This window comes from Gorilla gorilla, chromosome 17 (genome assembly GCF_029281585.2).
Source record: "Gorilla gorilla gorilla isolate KB3781 chromosome 17, NHGRI_mGorGor1-v2.1_pri, whole genome shotgun sequence".
NCBI lineage: Eukaryota > Metazoa > Chordata > Mammalia > Primates > Hominidae > Gorilla > Gorilla gorilla.
In genome coordinates, this window is record NC_073241.2 from 98,222,492 (window position 1) to 98,244,089 (window position 21,598).

The window sequence follows — 21,598 nt, forward strand, 5'->3', positions numbered from 1 at the left end:
TACAATAAACTGCCTGAAAGCAAGCAGTGATAGATAAATAAATGAGCACATATAGATGATCAGAAATCAGAAACATTATCAGACTTCTCAACAAGCAACTCCAGAAATTATAAAACAATGTAGGTAAATGTTTAAAATTCTGAAGAAAGTGATTTACATCTTAGAATTGTACACATACTCAATTTACAATAATAATATAGATTAGAATAGTACATTATAAGACATACCAAATCTCCAAAAATTATCAACTGCTGTAACCTCTTTGCAGTTCACAAAATGATGTAAGAAACATGAGTTAGGAAGTAGAACTAAATAGAAAAGACTACAAGAGTATTTCCAGGATTATGATGAAAGTTGATGCCAGGTAAAAGATGTCTCAAAATAAAATAAAAGTGACACTCATATTATGTTCTGAGTGTCAGTATTTCTCGGAAATGTGTACTTCTATTGGAATGTTCCAGATTAGTAACTGCATCGAAAACTAAGCAAGAAACTATGAGGCACTTCATAACTTCAGGAAACATAAAATTATAATAGCAAAATAAATGCAATTATAGTATACTACATTGGTCACTTGTAAATATATATGTATATACACAAATATATATATATACACAAATTTTTATATATATATATATATTATATACATCTTAACATTTACAATGTTAAGATGGAACATGTGGCCGGGGGCAGTGGCTCACTCCTGTAATCCCAGAACTTTGGGAGAATATATAAAATATAAATAAGGGAGGAGTAAGTGAATTAACAAAGGCAAGCAGCTTAAGACTGTGCTTATCTCACTGGATATTCTCAAGAAATAATAGACATTATAATTAATGAAATGATATGTAATAGGACAAATAATACCATATATTTTGTTCAGCCATGGTATGGAGATAATAGGCCTTCACATTAAAATAAGGGTGATGATTTATAAATTATATACAACCATTAAATTTTCAGTAAATGAAAAAATAATTTTCAGTAAATGCCACCTATTTATTTGGAAGATGAAGTATTTGGATATTAACAGCAACAAAAAAGTGATCTTGAACCCATTGTTGAACTCAATGTTAACATGGAAGAAATCTTCAATTGAACTTCCTTAAGTAGAAACCTAAATTCTTTTTTAGGCTTAAAAAGATTCTTGATATATTGTGAAGATAATGAATCATTTTATTTCAATGCTTGTTTTTCAAATAAAGTGATTGCACTTTTTTTTTCTGAGTCCATTGAAATTTTTGTTCTAGAAAAGATTTCATTAAATCTTGTCACTGACTACATAGTAACCATTTTGATTGTCAAAAGAATCCTTCACCATATATTTTCTACTGCCTTGCTTAATAATGCTGTTGTTTATTCCATGCATCTAGTTTGACATTCACTCATTTCAATGTACACCAATGCTGGTGTTTATTCCATGCATCTAGTTTGACATTCACTCATTTCAATGGACCCCAGCAAAGTGGTTCTATATTCCTTTAATAATCTGCTCTTAGAAACTAGTCATTTTCTTGACATTTAGAGTTCAAGGCTTTATTTACTTATTTCAGTACCAATGACTTATGAGGCAATCCCATAATCCTGACCACTGCTTTTTTAGCTTCTACATCCTTAAAATTTTCAATACTCATTCTGTATTTCCTCTTTTTATAGTTAAACATCTTGGCCCCCACAAAGGTTTTTCCTCATGTATGCTCTATCCATTAATCTAGGTTGAGTAGAAACAGTTGTCATTGTAACCTACTCCTTTATTTGACACTATAACTGCTGGCAAGAGAGGGAAGGAAGTTCTTCCTTCTCCCATCAATTTTACTTTGTGGAGGTGAGAGAATGTGGAGCGCAGCAGTGAGGTGGAGCACTGAGGTAAAAACAAGCGTAATAGGAAGCTCAAAGGATATATGCCAGGTTCTAGACAAGAGCCACTTAAAATTTTACCTATAAATGATTTTGAATTCTGGTCATAAATAATTATTGGAAACTAAATTTCAAACAACACTCAAGTGTATACTCTGACCTTTATCTAATCGTTTGGGAAATCCTATCCTCTACCATAAATGTTAAGAACCTTTCAGTAAAAAGGTCAGGTGAGCTGAAGAGTCTTATGTAATCGATCCATAGGCATTGACATTTGTTTTTGAATTTGGACAAATGTCTGTGTTGGACTTTGGCTCACTGACGTATTTGAGTAATCGATCCTTTCAACTAACTCACACTTGCTAAATATTTTTCCACTCCTAGAAGAGAAAACTTAGGCCACAGATGTAAATCTTCACTAAAGTGTACCTTTGATGTTGCTATCACAACTAACACAATATTTTTGTCCAGAATCCTAAAGTTTTAACCTTGCTAAGTAAATAAAAGCTTGATACATCAAAATCAATACATATTTATAGTGTACAGTGGAAAAACATGTTTTATCTAGAACTTGTCTATCTGTGCAAGAGTATAAATAAAATTCTGGAAGCAGGACACTGGGAATGATGGTGATATCTTGAGACCCAAGGCATACATTCATATTTATGTTTGCTAAATGGGTTTACTTTTTACTTATGTAGCACTCAGAGACAGACAACTTTCTTAGGCAGTATGCTTTAGTTTATGGCACATGATCACCACGGGTTTCTACAAAGCCCTTCTCTCTGTGCTCATTCATTATGTATTTTCTGCTTATTTTTCCGTACCATTTCCTACATAGCCTACTATTGCAATATGTTTTTTTATCTATGTTCTTTAAAAAAAGTATATTTTTAACTTTAATAAATGTTAAAATCAACACTATCTTTTATCTTTTAAGGTTACTGTCTGTTGTAGGTATACTATTTCAACACAAGTGACATTCATCATGATACCTGTCTTAATGTGTTAACAGGCATCTCCCTAGAATAATGGCATTTACCTACATAATCATAATGATCAAACTGAATAAATTAATAAATTATTAATATTATCAATATCTAATTCATAAATTCTCTTTTTCCAAGAATGTCTTTTGTGGGCATTATTGTGAAGCAGCCTCCAATCTAGTTTTGTTAATGCGTCAGGTGTTATATCTTCCTAATTGCTTTTTAGTTTAGAATAGATTCTCTCATTATTTCCCCATAAATTGGTGTTTTAAACAATCAGATTAGTTCAGTGGTAGAATATACTATATTCTGTATTGGTCTAATTGATTGTTAATGGCATCCTTTGTTCTTCTACGTTCTGTATTTCCTGCAAACAAGAATTAAGTCTAGACCAGGATTTTCTCCCGCTATTGACATGTTGTGGGATGCCACCGTGTACATTGTAGGATGTTTAGCAGTACTCCTGGTTTATATCCACCAGATGCCAGTAGTACTTCTTCAGATGTGACAGCTAAAATCATCTTCAGACTTTGCAAAATGTCTCCTCAGGACAAAATCATCAGGGTTGAGAACCACTGACTGACAGACTAGACTCAGGTTAACATATTTTTAGTAAGAATAATATATAAAATCTCCACGGATTTCCTAATGCTGTTAATATATTAAGCTGTTAATATATTCAAGAGAAACAATGCCATGTTGTTCAGCTATTACCCATGCTAAATATGATCACTTGGTTAAGGTGTGGACTGCCAGCTTTCTCCAATATAATGCTCACTTTGAAGTTAGTAAGTCACGTGTGGTATAACATTTTGATTCCTGAATGTATTGTTTTCTCCAGAAACCCTTTATCTAATGATTCTGGAACCTACTGATGATCTTTATGTAAATTTATTATAATTGGTAGTTGCAAAAGTTACTCTGTCAATTTACACTTTTGAGCTACCATTTTCCTGTCCCTCCCAGTAGTTTTTCTTTGTTTTTTTTTTCTTTGTCTCTTTTTCTCTATTTAACATTATAGACTCATGAATTAATTTTCTTAGGGTGTTATAAATGAATATTGTCTAGTATGGTCTGAACACTTGTGTTCTGCCAAAATTCACATATTGAAAACTTAATCCTAGGGTGATAGTTTTAGGAGGTGGGATGTTTGGAAAGTGATTAGGTCACGAGAGCAGAGTTCTTAGGATTGGATGAGTATCCTTATGAAAGAGGCCCAAGGTGCTAGCTGGCTCCTTCCAACACATGAAGACACATGGAGAATACATCTGTGGGTCAGAAATCAGACCTCTACTTGAGGCTAAATTTGCCAGTGCCTTGATCTTGGACTTCCTAGCCTCCAGACCTGTGAGAAATAAATTAGTGGTTTTGTTTTGTTTTATTTTGAGACGGAGTTTCGCCCTTGTTGCCCAGGCTGGAGTGCAATGGTGCAATCTCAGCTCACCGCAACCTCCGCCTCCTGGGTTCAAGCGATTCTCCTGCCTCAGCCTCCCGAGTAGCTGGGACTATAGGCATGCATCACCACACCCGGCTAATTTTTGTTTGTTTTTTCAGTAGAGATCAGTTTCTCCATGTTGGTCAGGCTGGTCTCAAACTCCCAATGTCAGGTGATCCACCCACCTCGGCCTCCCAAAGTACTGGGATTACAGGCGTGAGCCACCGGGCCCGGCCAAATTAGTGTTGTTTTAAGCTACCTAGTCTATAGTATGATGTTATAGCAACCTGTATGGACTAAAGCATTTTCTCTTTTATTCAGATTCTGAAATTGTCCCAAAGCTAACCAGTTGGATCCCTTTTAGGCTAAAACTACTGTTCTTATAGTATTTTGCATAAATCAATGAGTGCTTAATTGCTTTCAGGCATGCATGTGTTCTGTGTTCATCCTGTACTTTCCTCGCTGCAGCACTGACATCAAGCATTTCTTCAAACAGCCCTGGCATATCTTACTGGAGATATTAGGATGCTGGCCATCTTCACTTTCCTTGCAGTGTAATTGCTTCCATATCCTTTCAGTGGACAGGGATAGAACCAGTCACATTTATATTGCTAATTCCTCATTTACATTTACCATTAAATGTTCATTGCTTACCTTTTTTTTTTTAAACCTGGCTTATAATTTACACACAGTTTAATGCACAGATATTGAATGATAATGAATTTTTTTTTTCTGTTTCTGTTTTGTTTTTGAGACAGGGTCTCATGTTTCTGCCCAGGCTGGAGTGCAGTGGCACAATTATGGCTCACTGCAGCTTCGACCTTCTGGGCTCAAGTGATCCTCTCATCTCAGCCTCCTGAGTAACTGAGACCAAAGGCACATGCCACCACGCCTGACTAAATTTTGTAAAGTTGGAGTCTCACCATGTTACCTAGGCTGCTTAAATTCCTGGGCTCAAGTGATCCACTCGGTTGGGCCTACCAAATTTTGGGGATTATAGACTTGGGCGACCACACTCTGCCTTGAGTGATAATGGTTGATGTATCACAAAACGCACAAGCAACTGTATAATGCACTCCCTTACCAAGATATGTAAGATTTTTTCCATCTTGAAAAGTTCTTATGTCCCTTCCTGGTCAATTCCTTGCTTTAGAGATAGTATATTTTAATGCTGTCAGTTCTAGAACTTTATAGGCCATAAATATTCTATTGTGTCGGCCTTGTTTTGTTCATCAAATTGTTTTTGGATTTATTCATAGTGTCTCATCTATTGCTAGTTTTTTATCTTTTATTTAGTAACAATAGACTGCTACTCCATTGTATGAATATGCTGAAATCTATCTATTCTGTTCATAAACATTTGTTTCATTCTAGATTTTGACTGTAATGAATAAAGCTGTTAATATATTCTTATGTAACTATTATCTTTTTATTAATCATAGGAGTGGGATTTATTTCTTTAGGAATAGAATTACTGGTTCATAATGTAGCTGTAAATGTTTTATTTTTAGAAAACTGGCAAACAATTTTCTAATGTGATTGTCCCTTTTCTTAACAATTTTTTATCTGTATCTCTTTTAAACTGTTTCCTAATAATGTTAATGCATATGGTTATTTGCTTTATTTTAAAATATATATAACATTCTCACAGACTTCTAACAGTATTATTATACGTAATAGCCCTTTTAAGTGATGCTTAAGGTTTCTATGCAATCCTTTTTGCTCTGAACATCTATCCCACTGGATAGTAAATCAGAGTTCTGTGTTCACAGGTCACTTAAACTATATTCTGTGGTTATGTAATCAAATTGATATACAGTTACTTCATGTGTATCCAATATTGGGGTTCCCCTTTTCCTTCTTTTCCTGATTTAATTCATGCTGGAGGATATTATTACAGTTTTTTCTTTTCCATGTGGTGATTTTATGCAAAATATTTGTATAGGCTGCAGAGCTTTGATTCTCATTTTGTTTTCTACTTCTAGTAGCTTTGTATAGATGTTGCATTCCTTTTTCTGTGACAAAGTGTGTATTGTTTTGCTCAGGCTATACTGCAGACTGGAAGGCTTAAACAGCAGACATTATTTTCTCACAGTTCTGGAGGATGGAAGTCCATGATCAAAGTGCTGGCAAGTTCAGTCTCTGGTGAGGTCTCTTTTCTGGGCTTGTAGATGGTTGCCTTCTCACTTGTGTCATTACATGGTCTTTCCTCTGTGCTCACTTGGAGAGAGGGATCTCTGGTACATCTTCCTTTTCTTATAAGGACATCAGTTCCATTGGATTAAGGCCCCACCCTAATGTATCCTCTTAATCTTTATTACCTATTTATAGAACCTATCTCCAAATATTATCACACTGGGGATAAGACTTCTAAAGACAAATATTGGGGGGAACACAATTCAGTCCATAACAGTTGGGTAGGATTTTCCTGGAATAGCAAGAATAAAGAGGTAACAGGTGGGTTCTATGGGGGAAAGTGGAATAATAAAAATTACGAGTTGTGTACTTAATTTCTTAGTTGTAATATGCCCTCTTTTGTCGATACAGTGAAGGGACACTTTTTAAAAATCCAAGCTTTTGGGTAGGAGGATGAAAATCAATTTGTCTTATGATTCTTTGATAATTCCCTTAATATCAACTTCTTGCTTTCCTCCTGTCCCTTTCCAGGAAGTTTCTAAATGACAGCCCTGCTTTCCAAGATACTCCTTGCAATCTAGAGTGCTACCCATGACCTTGAAAAACCTGAAAACAATGACCCTTGTACTTTCTAATCTCCTTTATTACATTTCTGATAGTAGCTTGTCTTCTGGCTCTCCAGGTCTGAGATCTGTTCTCAGTTATTTCCCTGCTTAACGTGATGTGGGACCTTTACAGGACATCCACCACAGCGTATGTTTTCTCTTCTGCACCATCCCCATCTGACTCTGCTCCCACATGGTCTCCAGAGAAGTCTCTGCTACCCTCAGACATTTATTGCACCTCTTACGTATCCGTCAAGTTTCTATAAGTCTAAGCCTCTTTATTGTGTTGACAGGTTTGCAGCTACCAGTGATTTTATTTTTTTCTCATTTTTGATCTTTGGAGGTTGGCTTGAGAGAGTGAGATTTAGTCTGTGTTCATGTTCTAAACTATGCAATTTTCAAAGGATACTATTTTATAGCCGTAGTCATCTATTTTTGTATTGATTACAAAAAATTACTTTAAGAGACTGATTTATTTGGATATTACAAAACAGACATCTAAATAAGTCTAGCAAATAAATTCAATGTAATTTAAGACTGAAAGATAAACACATTGAAATCTTGAGGGATACTGCAAAGCTTAAAAATAGGTATAACATCAATACATATATAAGGAAATAGTTGTGTCAGGCGTTAGACAATGGCTCTCATGTCTCAATTACAGGTAGTTAATTCAGAACCCAGCTGCTACCTTCTGAAACCAGGAAATGAGATCTTGCTTTCCATAGGCTGCTCCCAGCCTAACACTGTAATCAAATTGATATATAGTTACTTCATGTGTATCCAATATTGGGGTTTCCCTTTTCCTTCTTTTCCTGATTTAATTCATGCTGGAGGATATTATTACAGTTTTTTCTTTTCCATGTGGTGATTTTATGCTACAGTGTTAGGCTCCCAGCCTAACACTGGCCTCTCTGTTCCTGGGAGGTGTGATGTTCCTCTGGCTACTGATGTTGACTCAAAAACCCCTTGAGGGCCTTGCGTGATTTTGCTTAGACTGCACTGAGGTCTGAGAGGCTTCAAAGCATCCTCCCTTCTTTCCTGCTTCTCCCTCACTCAAAGCCAGTCTTGCATCACAGTTTGACTATTCCCCACCTCTCTTATCTTCCTCCCCATTTTTTCTCATAGGCGTTCTCCCTAATAAATTTATTACATTTTTAATCCCATTGTAGAATTGCTTCTTGGAGTGTCCAGAATAACAAAAATAACAAAGACAAAAAAGCAAATAACCTAATATTCTACTTTAAAAGTTTAAAAAGTGGCAGAAGAAAAGTGTAAAAAGAGGAGAAGAATGACAATACTAGGAATTGATCAAATCATTTTTTTAAACTTTAATAGAGATAGCAAAGCCAGAAGTTATTTCTTTGGAAAAAATAACTAATTAATCAAGAAGCTATAATTAGAAATTACTGGTAATAAAAAGTAGACATAGCTTTAGATAAGGCAGAGTTTTACAAATATAAGGAAACACCATGAAGAGACACTGCTAATAGAAATAAAAGCTTACATGAAATGAATTATTGACCAGAAAAATATAGCTTACCCAATATGACACTTTCAAAATAGAAAGCCTGAATGGATTTATAACAGCAAGTAATTAAATTAAAATATAATAAACGAAAACTCTTCTTGCAATGAAACTCCAGTATCAGAAAAGTTTATGCGTAAGCTGTACTATTTAGGGTATATGATCCCAGTTTTTTAGGACATCTTCCAGAGAAGAGAAAAGCAGAAAAACTTTCCAACTTTTTCCAATGGGTTAGTTTAACTCTAATACTGCATCCAAAGAAAGATAATAGAAGAAAGGAAAATTACAGTTAATTTCACAGATAAATTTAGTAGCAAACATATTCATCAAGTGCAAGTAATATTAATTTAAATTTAGTAATTAAAAATTGCTTTTTCACAGTAGTGGAAGACATATGATAGCATTAGAACATCTATTATGCAAATAATCACACTAAACAGACTAAAAGCAAAAATCAATGGCATGGTTATCTCAAATGTTACTTCAAAAGCATTTGCCAAAACTAAATTTAGGCTTATAGGGAAAAACAGTTTCACACAGTAGCAATCAAAGTGGACTGTTAAAACCTGATATCAAGTAGCAACATTTTAGAGCAAATGTTTTACTTAATAATGATTGGAAGCATGCTATCAGTTTAATACTTTACTTCAGGTCCCAGCCACTTCAACAAAAGAAGACAAATAAATACAATTATAAGAGATGGAAAGATACAAAATTACAATGATCAAAAATGATACAATTATCTATTTACAAAACACAAAATAATCTACAAGATATATTTTCTGAGCGTTTAGAGATATTGCTGGATATAAGATCAATTTTGTGCATATACACCAGCAAAAATATGTATACCTATATATCTATATATAATAAACAGTAATATTTGTGCAATGATAGATAAACTGAATAAATAATATCAGCTCAGAATCAAAGTTCCACACTTACGGGCGGTTGATCTATCACCAGAGTTGTCATTATAACTCAGTGCTGCATAGAGAAGCCAATAAAAAGTGCTGGCTTTAAAGCTGATTAAAAAAAGAATTAGCTTGCCCAATTATAATAGTAATCTTTTTGTCTAGGTGATCAAATTTTAATGTCAATGCATATGTAATTCTGGTTTAACTACAAAAAAACTAATTGTTATTCTTCATTTTTTTTTCAAAGAGTTCATCAATATATCTGTTTTGGCAAATTCAGCTTCCCCCAAAAAACCCAGATACTAGAACAGCAACATATATAAAACACAAAATGGTTATGCTAAGTCATTCTTAGCACAGATGCGGGATAAAAGATGATGATTTAAAAGGGGTGCTCATTAATACTTTTGCCACAATTTTATTCTTTCTTTGTGAGTCATTCTCTAGTTCTGATTCATTTTACCATCTCTTTCCCCACTATTTTCCTCCTGTAAATTATATATAAACTTTTTTCTTCTTTACAGCTCAATGCTAATAATTGAAGCTAACTTGCTATTTTTTTCTGAACCATCAGAGTGTCTACAAATAACGCTTGTTAATTCCTTAGGGAAAACAAATATATGGATTAACACAAAGCATATTCTCGGTTGAGCAGAAAAGCTTGTTTTAGGCAGTGTCAGCAGGTTTCATGTTTCTCGGATACTGAGATCAATTGAAATCCTTGAGAATACCTGTTTGGCAACTTTGGTGCCAAGATAGTTTGTCTACTTTTAAAATTACTTCTAGGAGAGATTTTGCAAATAGAGCACTTACGTCCCACGCTTAATTACAATTCACTTATAATATATTCATTTTTCTAATGCAGATCTTATTAAGTATTGTGTGTTTGCATATTTCTTCCTAATAATAGAGCACACTTGAGAGTGTAGTTAGTGCCTGGTAAAATTAAGTCCCATTATAGATGCTTTATATAAACCCCTTGTTCCTATTATCACTGGAACAAGATCTACATTTTACCAGCTCTATTGTTTTTCACTTCTCACATTTGCTAAGTACTCATCCTGTAAAGTTCCACACTTTCTTGATTTTATGAGAAATCCATAGTAGCATATCAATGTTTGGCATGGAAGTGAAAGAACGGCATCTTTTTCCTGTTTTTCCAGGCTTTTCTCTGGTTGGGCTTGAATACATTCATGAAACATTTCTCATTTTGCAGGGATAACAGTAACATGTTTATTTTTATGCTTTGTTTTCATAGTTCCTAAGGTATGTATAGATGATTATTACTTCTAATTGAGATGGGGAGAGTATTAATTCTATAAAATCATTAAGAACTTTTGAGGCAGTGCATGGTTTTTGTGAAATCCAGGGCCCAAAGCATCCACTTAAGAGATTTTACTTGTGAGGTTTGTAAGTTTTCTCTACCAGAACATAATCAAAGTATTTACAAATGTATTTTCACTTGTCATTCTAATATGTACTGACTTATTTAGAAATAGATGCATTAAAAAATGCTTACATTGCTTTTGATTCATGTTTAATCTGAAATAGCATTTTGGCCACTCTCTTATTTTATATTTAACTTTGGCACACATTTTGTTTCAAACTAGTGAGGCAATTTTTACTTTCAGAAATTCTCCAAGTATTTTAAATAAAATTAAAATAACTAAAATATGTATGACATTACACATCACTAAAATCATTTATTGTACTGTTGACTTTTGGTCAAAAAGAGACTGAGCTATCCCTAGGCTATATTTAACTATGGACAGATTGGAAGTAGACTTTCATTTAGGAAGGGGTTCCTCCGATTCTTATTTGTGATTCTAAGACATAGAGGAAGACTGGTAAAGGATACAAGGGGTGACAGCAATAATATGGACTCATTTAAAATGGAGTTGCCAGACTTTTAAATGTGATTCTATAGAAATTGCCTCTCTTGTGAATTAATTTGCCCTAGAGAGACAGAGCAAAGAGGTTAAAAAGAAAACTAACAGATGTAAAACCAAAACAAAACCATAAACGAAACTTTTGCTACAATGCAATGCATTGGATTCAGAATGTGGTCGTTGCTATTGCAAGTGGATATGCATCCTGTTTACTGGTGTCTGAGCTCAGGAATAGAACTAGAAAGGATCTTTAGGTGAACCATGGCTTGGACTCCTTGCCACTACTCTTGGAATCCCAGCTCCCTCATGCATAGCACAGCCAAATGATTTGTGGAATCATTGTAAGAATAGGAAATAATCTATATGGCTGTTTACCCGGGATAACTTAGGGCCTCAATAAAGGTTGATAATTTCTTACTGCTAGGAAACAGAAATGCTTTCTGTCATTTCCTTCTTTCCTCCAAAATCACAGTGTGTATAATGAGGTTTTATGGCTAAGTTGTCTGAAATCAAAATTCTGAATATTTGCAAATCGATTACTGGAACATTCACATTGGTTTTAGGTGACTCTTCACTGGCCTGCCAAGTGGCATATAGTGCATTCTTTTGGGAGTTTTCTCCATTGACTAGATCCATTTAAAAAGTGATTGTCATCTTGGTACAACTTGAGGAAAAAGTGAATACACTATTTTGTATTTGAAGTGGCTGTTGATGTTTTCTTCTTTAGGAAATAAATTTATGACTTCAGACATTTTTGAGTTGAATTTGGAAGTTAATAAATATTTTCTCTAAATGATTTCAGTTCTCCCTCATAACACTAGGTTATAGGAAAGAGTTTTCTTATGTTATAAAAAAAGAAAAATTGAGGCAATCAGTCTAAAAGGAGAATTGGGACTCATCTGTAGGTTATCTTATTAAAAATCCTCTCTGCCTCACTGTGTTCACTACTATAAAATGTAAAACAGCTCTGGCAATAGCAGTAAGAGTTCAGAGTCAATGCACGGAGAAATCCTTTTCGTGTTATGTTATGGTAAGTCTAGTAACTGGATCCTTTTAGAGTGCTGTCTTAATTTTGCTTTGTGTCTAATCATTGTCATTGAAATACAGAAGGGCTTTTTCCTGGAGACTATCATTATCTGCTTTCTCTTTCACTTAACAGTTATTTGTGGAGCACACATACAGTGTGTGTCTGGTGCTGGGCTTATGAGCAAAATGACACAGTCCTGGTTTCATAAAGCTTACATTCCAGTTGTTGTTAATGATTACAATTTTCAGTATCTTTCCAACAATATCAAGCCATGGCAGTTGAAGAATGAGTAAATAGCTATGTTTAGAAAATGATCCAATGTTTTATCCTTAGGAATAATCACAATATTACAGTTTTTACAAGCAACTCAACTGATTCTGATATTCATACTTATTTTTCAGAACCAGTCCGTGTTTGTCCAGTTTCCTTTTATACCGTGTTCTCCCCAAATCCTAACATTCCATAACTGGACAGACTCTTCTTGGTCTTGCAGTGTTCAAACGTTTTTCTTGCTTTCTGTGCTTGGTACACTCTGGGTCTGGCTGTGCTTTTCTGCCTTATTAAACTTCAAGTTGCAGCTTAAATATCAATCATTTCCTCAAACAACCTTCTCCTTTTACCTGATTTATTGCAGGCCTTTCTATGACACTCAATTTTTTTTCCTTTGTAAAAAGATGCCCAATGTTACTCATATTCTATTTGTATTTTTAAAGTCATATATTCACTTCCTCTTTGTTTCTTGATACATAAATATGCTCAATAAATATTCATTCAGTAAATGTAGTGTTGGATATTTATGTACTTTTTCTCGGCGTTTAATAAGAAATTGATGTCATTAAGTGAACAAATATTTTAGTGCTTACTGTACAAAGAATGTACTTTTACATTAAAATTTTCAGAAAACAGGTTTCAGTAATTTCTGCATCATCTGAAATTCATTTAATGCTAGAACACGCTATTGGTTAAAATTCACAGTTGAGTTAGAATTAAAATATTTTAGGAGTTTCTCTTCATCATCAGAAGCAAAGCAATGGAATTCTATCTCCATTTGATAAAATTATTGTAATTTTTATGATAAACTCTGAGAGCTTAAAATATTACCTGACTTTTCATTTATCATTTTAAGGTACATGCAATTAAATGCTTTTTAAGTTAGTGAATTTTCATATGATTCTTGGAAAAGAATGATGTGATAAGAAACAGTTTTACAAAATAAAAACTAAAACTTCTTATAATTTTATAAGACTTTTACTTTTTAATATATGTTATACACATATATTTATCAAATAATTTGTATGTTTTGATAAATCTGCAAATAGTACAACATCAGAAGGCATTATTTAAGCTTTGTTGTTGCTACTGCTAAAATCATTACTTAAAAAAAATCTTAAGAGTTAAAATTTATTCATTCAGACCATGTATTACTTATTTAAAACCTTGGTTCTACTTGTTATCTGTTATTTAATGTTAAATCAATTTATTTAATTTTAACATTTAAAAGAATACTACAAGTTTACAAAGACTTGACACAGCATATTTGTCCTTGCCCAAAAATACATTTGCTCTCCTTATATTAATTTTTCATTACTAAGTTGCTGCCTTCTTGTGGCAACTTTATCATTTTCATTCTGATAAGTGAGGCAATGATAAAAACTTTAACTATTAATCTTAACAATGAAAGTAATGGCAGGTACTAAATTAAATTGGGATATAATATTTTCACCTCATATTCCCAAACAAGCATCTCAAATGTCAAACTACATCATCTAAAATTTGACCCTTAGTTTATTATATGTAATTGGTAAATGAGGTCTAGTGCCAAGAACGTAATTTTGGTTTCCTACATTTTGGAAGCCAGAACATCTCTGAGATTTGGGAACAGAACATTTTCTACAATAACGGTACAATTATATATATATGAAAAAGCAGTTTTTAGGCTTTTATATCGTAATTTATTATGATACTATAGAGGATATTGTTGAAACGTAACATTTTTCTAAATGTTGACTAAGTTGATGGGCTTTTAGAATTTAGCATGTCATAGCAACAGATTTTATAACAGTATAATAATTATAAAGTATGTTGCAATCAAGCCATTATAATCAACAATGTTAAAACAAGTAATTTAGAATTTTTATCCTTTCGAGATATTTTTAAAATGCCTCATACTCTAATCATCCTAAATAGTTTGCAAGGAATTTTGAGTAGTTGACCCTCTTCTGTCCCTACAATACCACAAATATGGTATTTGTGCTATTGTATTTATGGTATTATATGTATGGTATCATACTAATTTTACTAGTAAGAAAACTTAATAAGATAATAAATGTCTTGTCCAGAATTAGACAATGAGTAAGTGTGGAACCAGGCTAAGAGTCTAATAGATTTTCTAATGTAGAGTTACTCTGCTGTATAGATTTATGCAATAAATTACATTGATGTCTCGATATCCATATGCCCAAATATATGAGAGAAACATACATTTAAAAAATTTATATTACCACAGTGTTTCTCCTTTAAGTATTACATTGCTAGACAAAGTGCTTTCTAATTACTTTGATTAATTTCACTTCTCACAAACCTTATCAGATTAGATAAATTGTCTACGTTGGGGTAGATGAAGTTACCTGACTAAGCTTATCCAGAGAATAAATGGTGAAGTCACATTAGAATGCATAGCTCAGGACTATAATTTAGAGCCAAAAAAGCTACTATTCACTTCTACTTACAATGTCCACAAAAAAATCATAGCAGACAAATATAATTGAATCTCATAATAATGAGCACTTAGATGTAATAAAACTGCAGAAAATAAATACATTTGATATTGCCTCTTTAAAACATAAAGACATTAAAATAACAAAAACCAAAGGAGATATCAAAATTATCTTAAATCAGAATTTCCAGAGTAGGCTTCTGGTCATTGATAGTAATAAAAATCTCCTCATGTTGATATACCATGCAGCCTTGGTTGAGAACCATGGGAAGAGGGCAGAGGTTGACAAAACTTTAGTGTAAAGGACCACAAAGTAACTATTTTGGGCTTTACTACCTATATGGTCTCTCTCTCAACAGCTTAACTTACCCATTGTGTGTGAAGGCAGTTATAGGCAAAGTGTGAAGAAATGAGTGTGGCCATGTCCCAATACGATTTTGTTTATGGTATTGTTTGAATTTTATATAATTTTATGTTGAAAATGTTTTAATGTAAAATTTTAAAATATAAAATGATATATATATTTTTCAATATAAAATTAAATTACTTTTTGCATTACCTTTTGGCAACTGCAAATGTTGCATAGATAGAGAGATAGAGAGATATAGACAGATAGATCCATATAGCATCTGTCTATTCCCTGGATAATTGAGTGAATGAATAAATGAAATATATCCAATCAAAATTGCCCATCAAATGATATTGTGTCTTCTCCACTGAGAATGTTCATCAGTTGAGAGTGGAGATTAATGTTCCCAAGAGCAGCAGTTTTTCACTTGACACATATATTTGAAAAATATGGTACATATGGCTGTAGAGATAGTTACATGAACCAAGAGGAAAAGTATATTTATCTATGGTTTGGCCTGATCTTAGGATTTTTGTATTTTTCTCATGTTTTCAAACAAATAGAATTTTCTTTTTAAAATTATATCAGTGGATGTATCCATGAACTTTTCTTAATGGGAGTCTGGTTGTGGGTGGCATTATCTTTTGGCAATTGCAAATGCTGCATGCTGCTTCTTTGTGTTTTCTGTGTGTAGCTAGAGAGATTGCAAGCTGAAAATACCTCAGAGTGGGACAAGAGGGGAATACTTGAAACAGAAAAGCAGGGACTGGAGAGAGAAAATAGAAGGCTGAAGATCCAGGTGAAAGAAATGGAAGAGCTCTTGGATAAGAAAAATAGATTAAGTGCAAACTCTCAAAGTCCTGATTTCAAGATGTCACAAATTGATCTGCAAGAAAAAAACCAGGTATGGGTGCTCCTTGGAGCAAATTCTCACTGTCTAATCTCACTCTGATGCCTACGCAGAGTCTGTCTTCACTCGTACACGCCTCCACATTTGGATATTTCCTTTTGTGCCAGCTAATACCTGATACTCCTTGCTCTTTTGCCCACTAGGATGTAAAATAATGTTCATGAATCTGAAACAAAGTGTGTCAAATGTTAAAATATGACAAATCTTCAGACAGTTTCAAGATTTCCAAAAGGAAGAAGAAAAATGAAGTAAGAAATAGACCTTTCTGGTTTTTTGTTTCTTATTAAAGCTTTGTCTCAGTATTTTCTAAGCTAATGATCTTATTTCCAATAAAGATTTTTTCATTAATTCAAGCGACTATACAATAAGCATTTGCTGGTAGCTATGGTAAGTATCTGCATAAACATTTAAATTTAGCTGAAACTCACTGTTTTCTGGTTCTTTTTTGTCAGTTTCAGAACGATTATTTTTGAGCTAATTAAATGCATAATTTTTCAAATAATTTTTCCAGCCTATGGTATAAATCTTAAAACCAGGATAATAACATTCAGAATTTGAATTTGGGAAATTTAATTTTGAATGTGTTTTATCTCCAAGCCAGTAGATATAGTTTATGCTATAGACGGACATTTTTTTGATAGTTTACAGATTTTTAAATGTGCTTTTAATGGCAGTCTTATAGTTTTAATGTGGGTTCGTGTCAATATGCTGCAAATTATATTTACCTTGTTTCTATTTTCCAATTATATATAGCATCTTAATGCACAGTTCTATTTCTCACTCAATTTATTTAAGTTTTAAAAGGTGAATTTGATAAGTTCATAGTTTTGAGATATATAAGTCATTCATGCTCATATAAGCTCTAAAACCTAAATGGCCAGAAAAATTGAATTCCATATTATTTCATCATTCTTTCATGAATCTAGGGATTTATTGCAAATGCAAGATTAAATTGTATTAGTGTTTCATGATCTAGCAATGCAAATATCTAAAGTTAAATGTTATAGTCCATGACCGTAATTTTCTATTATATTGATTCATAAACTATCTATAATAATGTATGTGATTCTGACATATGTACACTGATAAATCTGTAGACATCTTATTTTGGAGATCTCTACTCTAAAAAGCGCAGAATTATCTCAATTATGGACTGTGGTTTGATTATAGAAATACTTTTTATTTGATTTATTCAAACAAGACAAACATTTATTCGTATTATTCTCTGTGTCATTCACTGTTCTATCTGCAGGTAATGAGAATATTAATCAATGAATCATTATCCCCACCCAGCTTGGGCTTAGAGTCTATATAGGGAGTCAAACACACAAATTTTTATAAATAAAACGTTATAGTGATCGCTAAGAATAAAGTGGAAGGGGACACAGATTAAGAAGCAATTGATTATATTTGATTTTGGCACCTTTCTAGTTGTATCTAAATGTGATAATATAAAGTATGTCTTTCGGGAAAAATTGAGAACTGTTTGGAGCTGGCATTGGCCTAACCTGTCATCAGGGCACACCGAGTCCAGACCTGGTCTCTTTGACAATGTAGTTATTTGGGCTGGGAGTAAGCAGAACTTGGAAACTGAGAGGATCCTCAAAGGTCTAAGTCAGTGGGTATGCTGATCACTTAGAAGGCTGTAGGATTTTTTAAGTATATATCATTTTCATGGTGAGGGTGGTGTTGGTGATTTTTATCCTCTTCATTACAAATTCAGACTATCTGCTGGAACTAAAATAATCACTTATTTTGGAACGGTAGCAAGCCAAAATTCTTAGTGCAACAGGAACTTCCCCAGAAGCTCAAAATGTCAAGATTATGATGTCCTCAAATGTCAAATGAATCAGAGCTGTGTACAGAACATGCCAAGGTTTAGGGAATAATGTAGATTTTATCATAACACAAAACCATACTGCAGTTTTAACATTATTTCAATAAGAATTAATTTATATGTATATAACTACCATAGATGAATACCATGGTGCTATGTGTATATATATATATACCATGTATGAGTACCATGTCTATATATGTACAGAAATTCCATACATGAGTGAGGCAGTGAAAGAAGGTGCTAGCATGTAAGGGACACTAGTGCAAACACTGCACGTTTATTAGTCTCTAAAAGAAATATAAGATTTCTTTAGAAAGATCTCTTACTACATGACATTTGCATTTAAATCACATTTACCAAAGGTTTGTGGCAGACATAAAGCTACGTGCTACTCATCAAGAACCCCACATAAATTGTAAAAAATATGTTAGGTTTTAATATTCTTATTGTTCAATAAAATTTTTATAAGTCCCTATTAATTTGAAAAGGTAGGACTTTTCACATGGTTTTACATTTGGTTTTTTTATTTCAATGGTATAGGGAATGCATTTTTAAAGAAAACGACTTCCAGTTTTAAATTGCACTATTAATCAAAAGACAAATAATTTTCTTTACGTAAGTAATCTCGTCACATAAATCCCCATTGAGTAGTTGCTTTTATATACTATGTTTAAAGATATGTGTACATCATTCTTTTACAACTTAAAAAATGCAATAATACACTTGAACTTTTAAAGGATAGATTGGAAAATTACTACTCTGGTGGTAACTATATTTAAAGCATAAACCAATGTAATAGACTTTTCTAGAACAACCATTGCATGAAGATCTTTCGATTTGCTGTTGTTCTTGGAAATAGTGGCACTGTTCCATGGTCCCGGGGCATCAGCATAATTGACAAAACGACACCAGAAACAGAACTTCGGTGGCAGTATCGAGTGCTCTTCTCAGCATGAAGTCTGCATTATAAATGATGGCAAAGATGTTTAAGACCTAGATTTGTAAAAACATAAGTAAATCCAAGAGTATGCTTTGAGGAAGAGAAATGCAGCTCATTTGAAAGTCTGATTTCACAGACAATAGTAAATTATGTTAGTGATGCTTGATCATTAGAATGTACATTTCCATCCAACATTAAAAAATCCACCTGTCCTTATTGGACTAACTGATATGACTTAAAGTTTTTTTGAAAAAAAGTCTTCCATACACTCAGAAAATGTGAATTCAATAATTTGAGCTATTTGTCAGAAATTTTTCTTTGTTTTCTTTCACAAGATCAAGACAGCTAAAACATTTAAGTGTATTAAAAATTATAGTGGCATCGAAAGTGGGATATACATGTCACACTGTGTTCAAAAAGCTCTTGCTTTTTGAATCTCCATGTTTTATAACAAATATTAGTAAAATAGCTTATCTATATAACATAAATAAGTTAACATATTTAAAGAGTAAAAGTTGGTAAGCTCATAACTTTATAGGAACATAAAAAGAACACATATCAACTATTCTATTTATCCCATTAGTTAATGAAGAAACCAGTAAGTTATTACAGCCAGTTCGAAGGAAAATCTAAGTGTCATACAACTAGGCACCCAATAATGCCAGAATGAACGTGCTTAATGGATGCAAGACCGGCTCTTCCATGTGGGTGGGGAAGTAAATTGCACTGTCACCAGATAACGTTGTCCCACACGTTTATGGACAAGAATCAGTTGTATGGCCATGGATCATCTATAAATTACAGGGTTTTGTGTAAAATAGCTTAATGATATCAACACTGCAGGACATTATAGAATCAGAAAATCTTACCCGAGGAATGTGTTAGACACAACTTCCAGGAATCTTTGTTGATCATTGCAAAGTCTTTCCCAATTTTCCCTGGCAATATAGGTTACTTGATGTGCGTGTGTGATAAATCTATATTTGAGTACATCAACAAACACATGGGGAGTGTTATTCTGGACTAGGGATGGACAAACTTTTTTGTAAAGATCAAGATGGTAAATATTTTAAACTATTTAAGTAAGCCACATAAGTCTCTGTGGCATATCCTTTTGAAAAATTACAAGCCTTTGAAACCATAGAGAATATTTCATGGGTGGCACACAAACAGGTCTAGAGCCAGATTTGGTTCATAGGTCATGGATTGTTGCCTTCTGCTGTAGGAGGTACATGCAGGGGTCTCTGGCTTACATGGACAGAAGGGGGGCCAAGAAGGAAAATGTGACAGAGTTAGGTACAGAGTGACAAGAGAAAACAGCGCATCTTCCTGCTGATAATTGTTGGTTGGTTAATAGGAAAAAAATATGTGGAAATAGTTGTCCTCCAAAGAAAAGTCTTTCCCCTCAACTGGAATTGCAGTTTTCCACATTTGCATGTATCCTGTGGATCTACATTTTTATGCAAATTCTCAGAGTGCCCCTATCTTTCCAGTCTCTTATTTTCTTTGCCTTTAATTTATTGGAGAGTAGCTGGAAGTCTTTTCCTGAAACTCATGGGGGGATGTGGCCACCAAAGCTCTGACCCTGAACTGAATAGACACCATTTCTCATAAACAGTTCACTTTCATCATCCTCAGATCATGAAATAGCCTCTCAGATAATATTTTCGGGAAGTTGATGGAAAACTTCCTACTGTCGATGTAAGATATAAACCTCCTTCATTCTGAACCCTGATCTGCTTCTGTAGGTCTAGGATAAGGTCTGAGATTCTGCACTTCTATGAGGCTTCCAGGTGACACTGATTCTGCTGGTCCACAGACTGCACTTTGAGTAGCAAGCACTTTGCCTATGGCAATTATTAATAATTTGTCTGCACCCTTGCATCGAATCACTCACTTGCAATTCATTTCTACTCTACTACCAGAGTTATTTTTCATCTTTGATTACATGTTTCCACCCCTTTTCACCTTTTAGTCATTTGAATTACTTCATGCTTTCTTCCAGCACAGGATCTTTCCATAGGTTTTTCTTTCTGGAGGAAAAAAATATCATTTCATATATAAATTTATTTTATTACCAGGTTTCTCTGAGATGATCAAGCTCATGTTCCTGTAAGTTAAGCAAACAAGTAACTTAAATGCATGTGCACATTTAGGCAATATCACAGCTGGGCAGAGGTAGGAAATCAAAAAGCAGCATGGACTCCCTAGTATCTCTCAGTCCCCAACATTATATGGGTCAGAGGTTTGAGCTATCATCTTCATCTAGCAACCTCTTTATAAATATATAGGATCTTTTCTGAAACACAAAACTGGTAGTTATAGTAAGTGACAACATATTCATCTAACCAGTACGTATCTGCAGCATGTTTACTAGTGCGGCATCCACCTGAGCCCAGTGCTGTCCTATTGCTTGTTTACCTGTTAGAGATCTGCTTTTGTTGCAGCTTCTGGCAGCCC

At 33.6% G+C, this 21,598-nt stretch overlaps 1 protein-coding gene across 36 annotated transcripts in view; it reads left to right on the plus strand.

Annotated features, from left to right (window-relative positions):
- The window catches only part of CCDC102B (coiled-coil domain containing 102B), a 467,886-nt gene that overhangs the window by 158,164 nt on the left and 288,124 nt on the right, over positions 1 to 21,598 (plus strand). For 33 of the 36 annotated variants that reach the window (XR_010131254.1, XM_055368315.2, XM_019014161.3 and 30 more), the window contains one exon: positions 16,143 to 16,352. Coding sequence is in view for 32 of the 36 variants with exons in the window: in XM_055368315.2 (XP_055224290.1) it covers positions 16,143 to 16,352 (210 nt within the window). In the remaining 4 variants the exon portion in view is untranslated. Of the gene's footprint in view, positions 1 to 16,142; positions 16,353 to 16,501; positions 16,607 to 21,598 lie in introns of all 36 variants that reach the window. The other 3 variants (XR_008673559.2, XR_010131252.1, XR_010131253.1) reach the window with 1 other exon arrangement.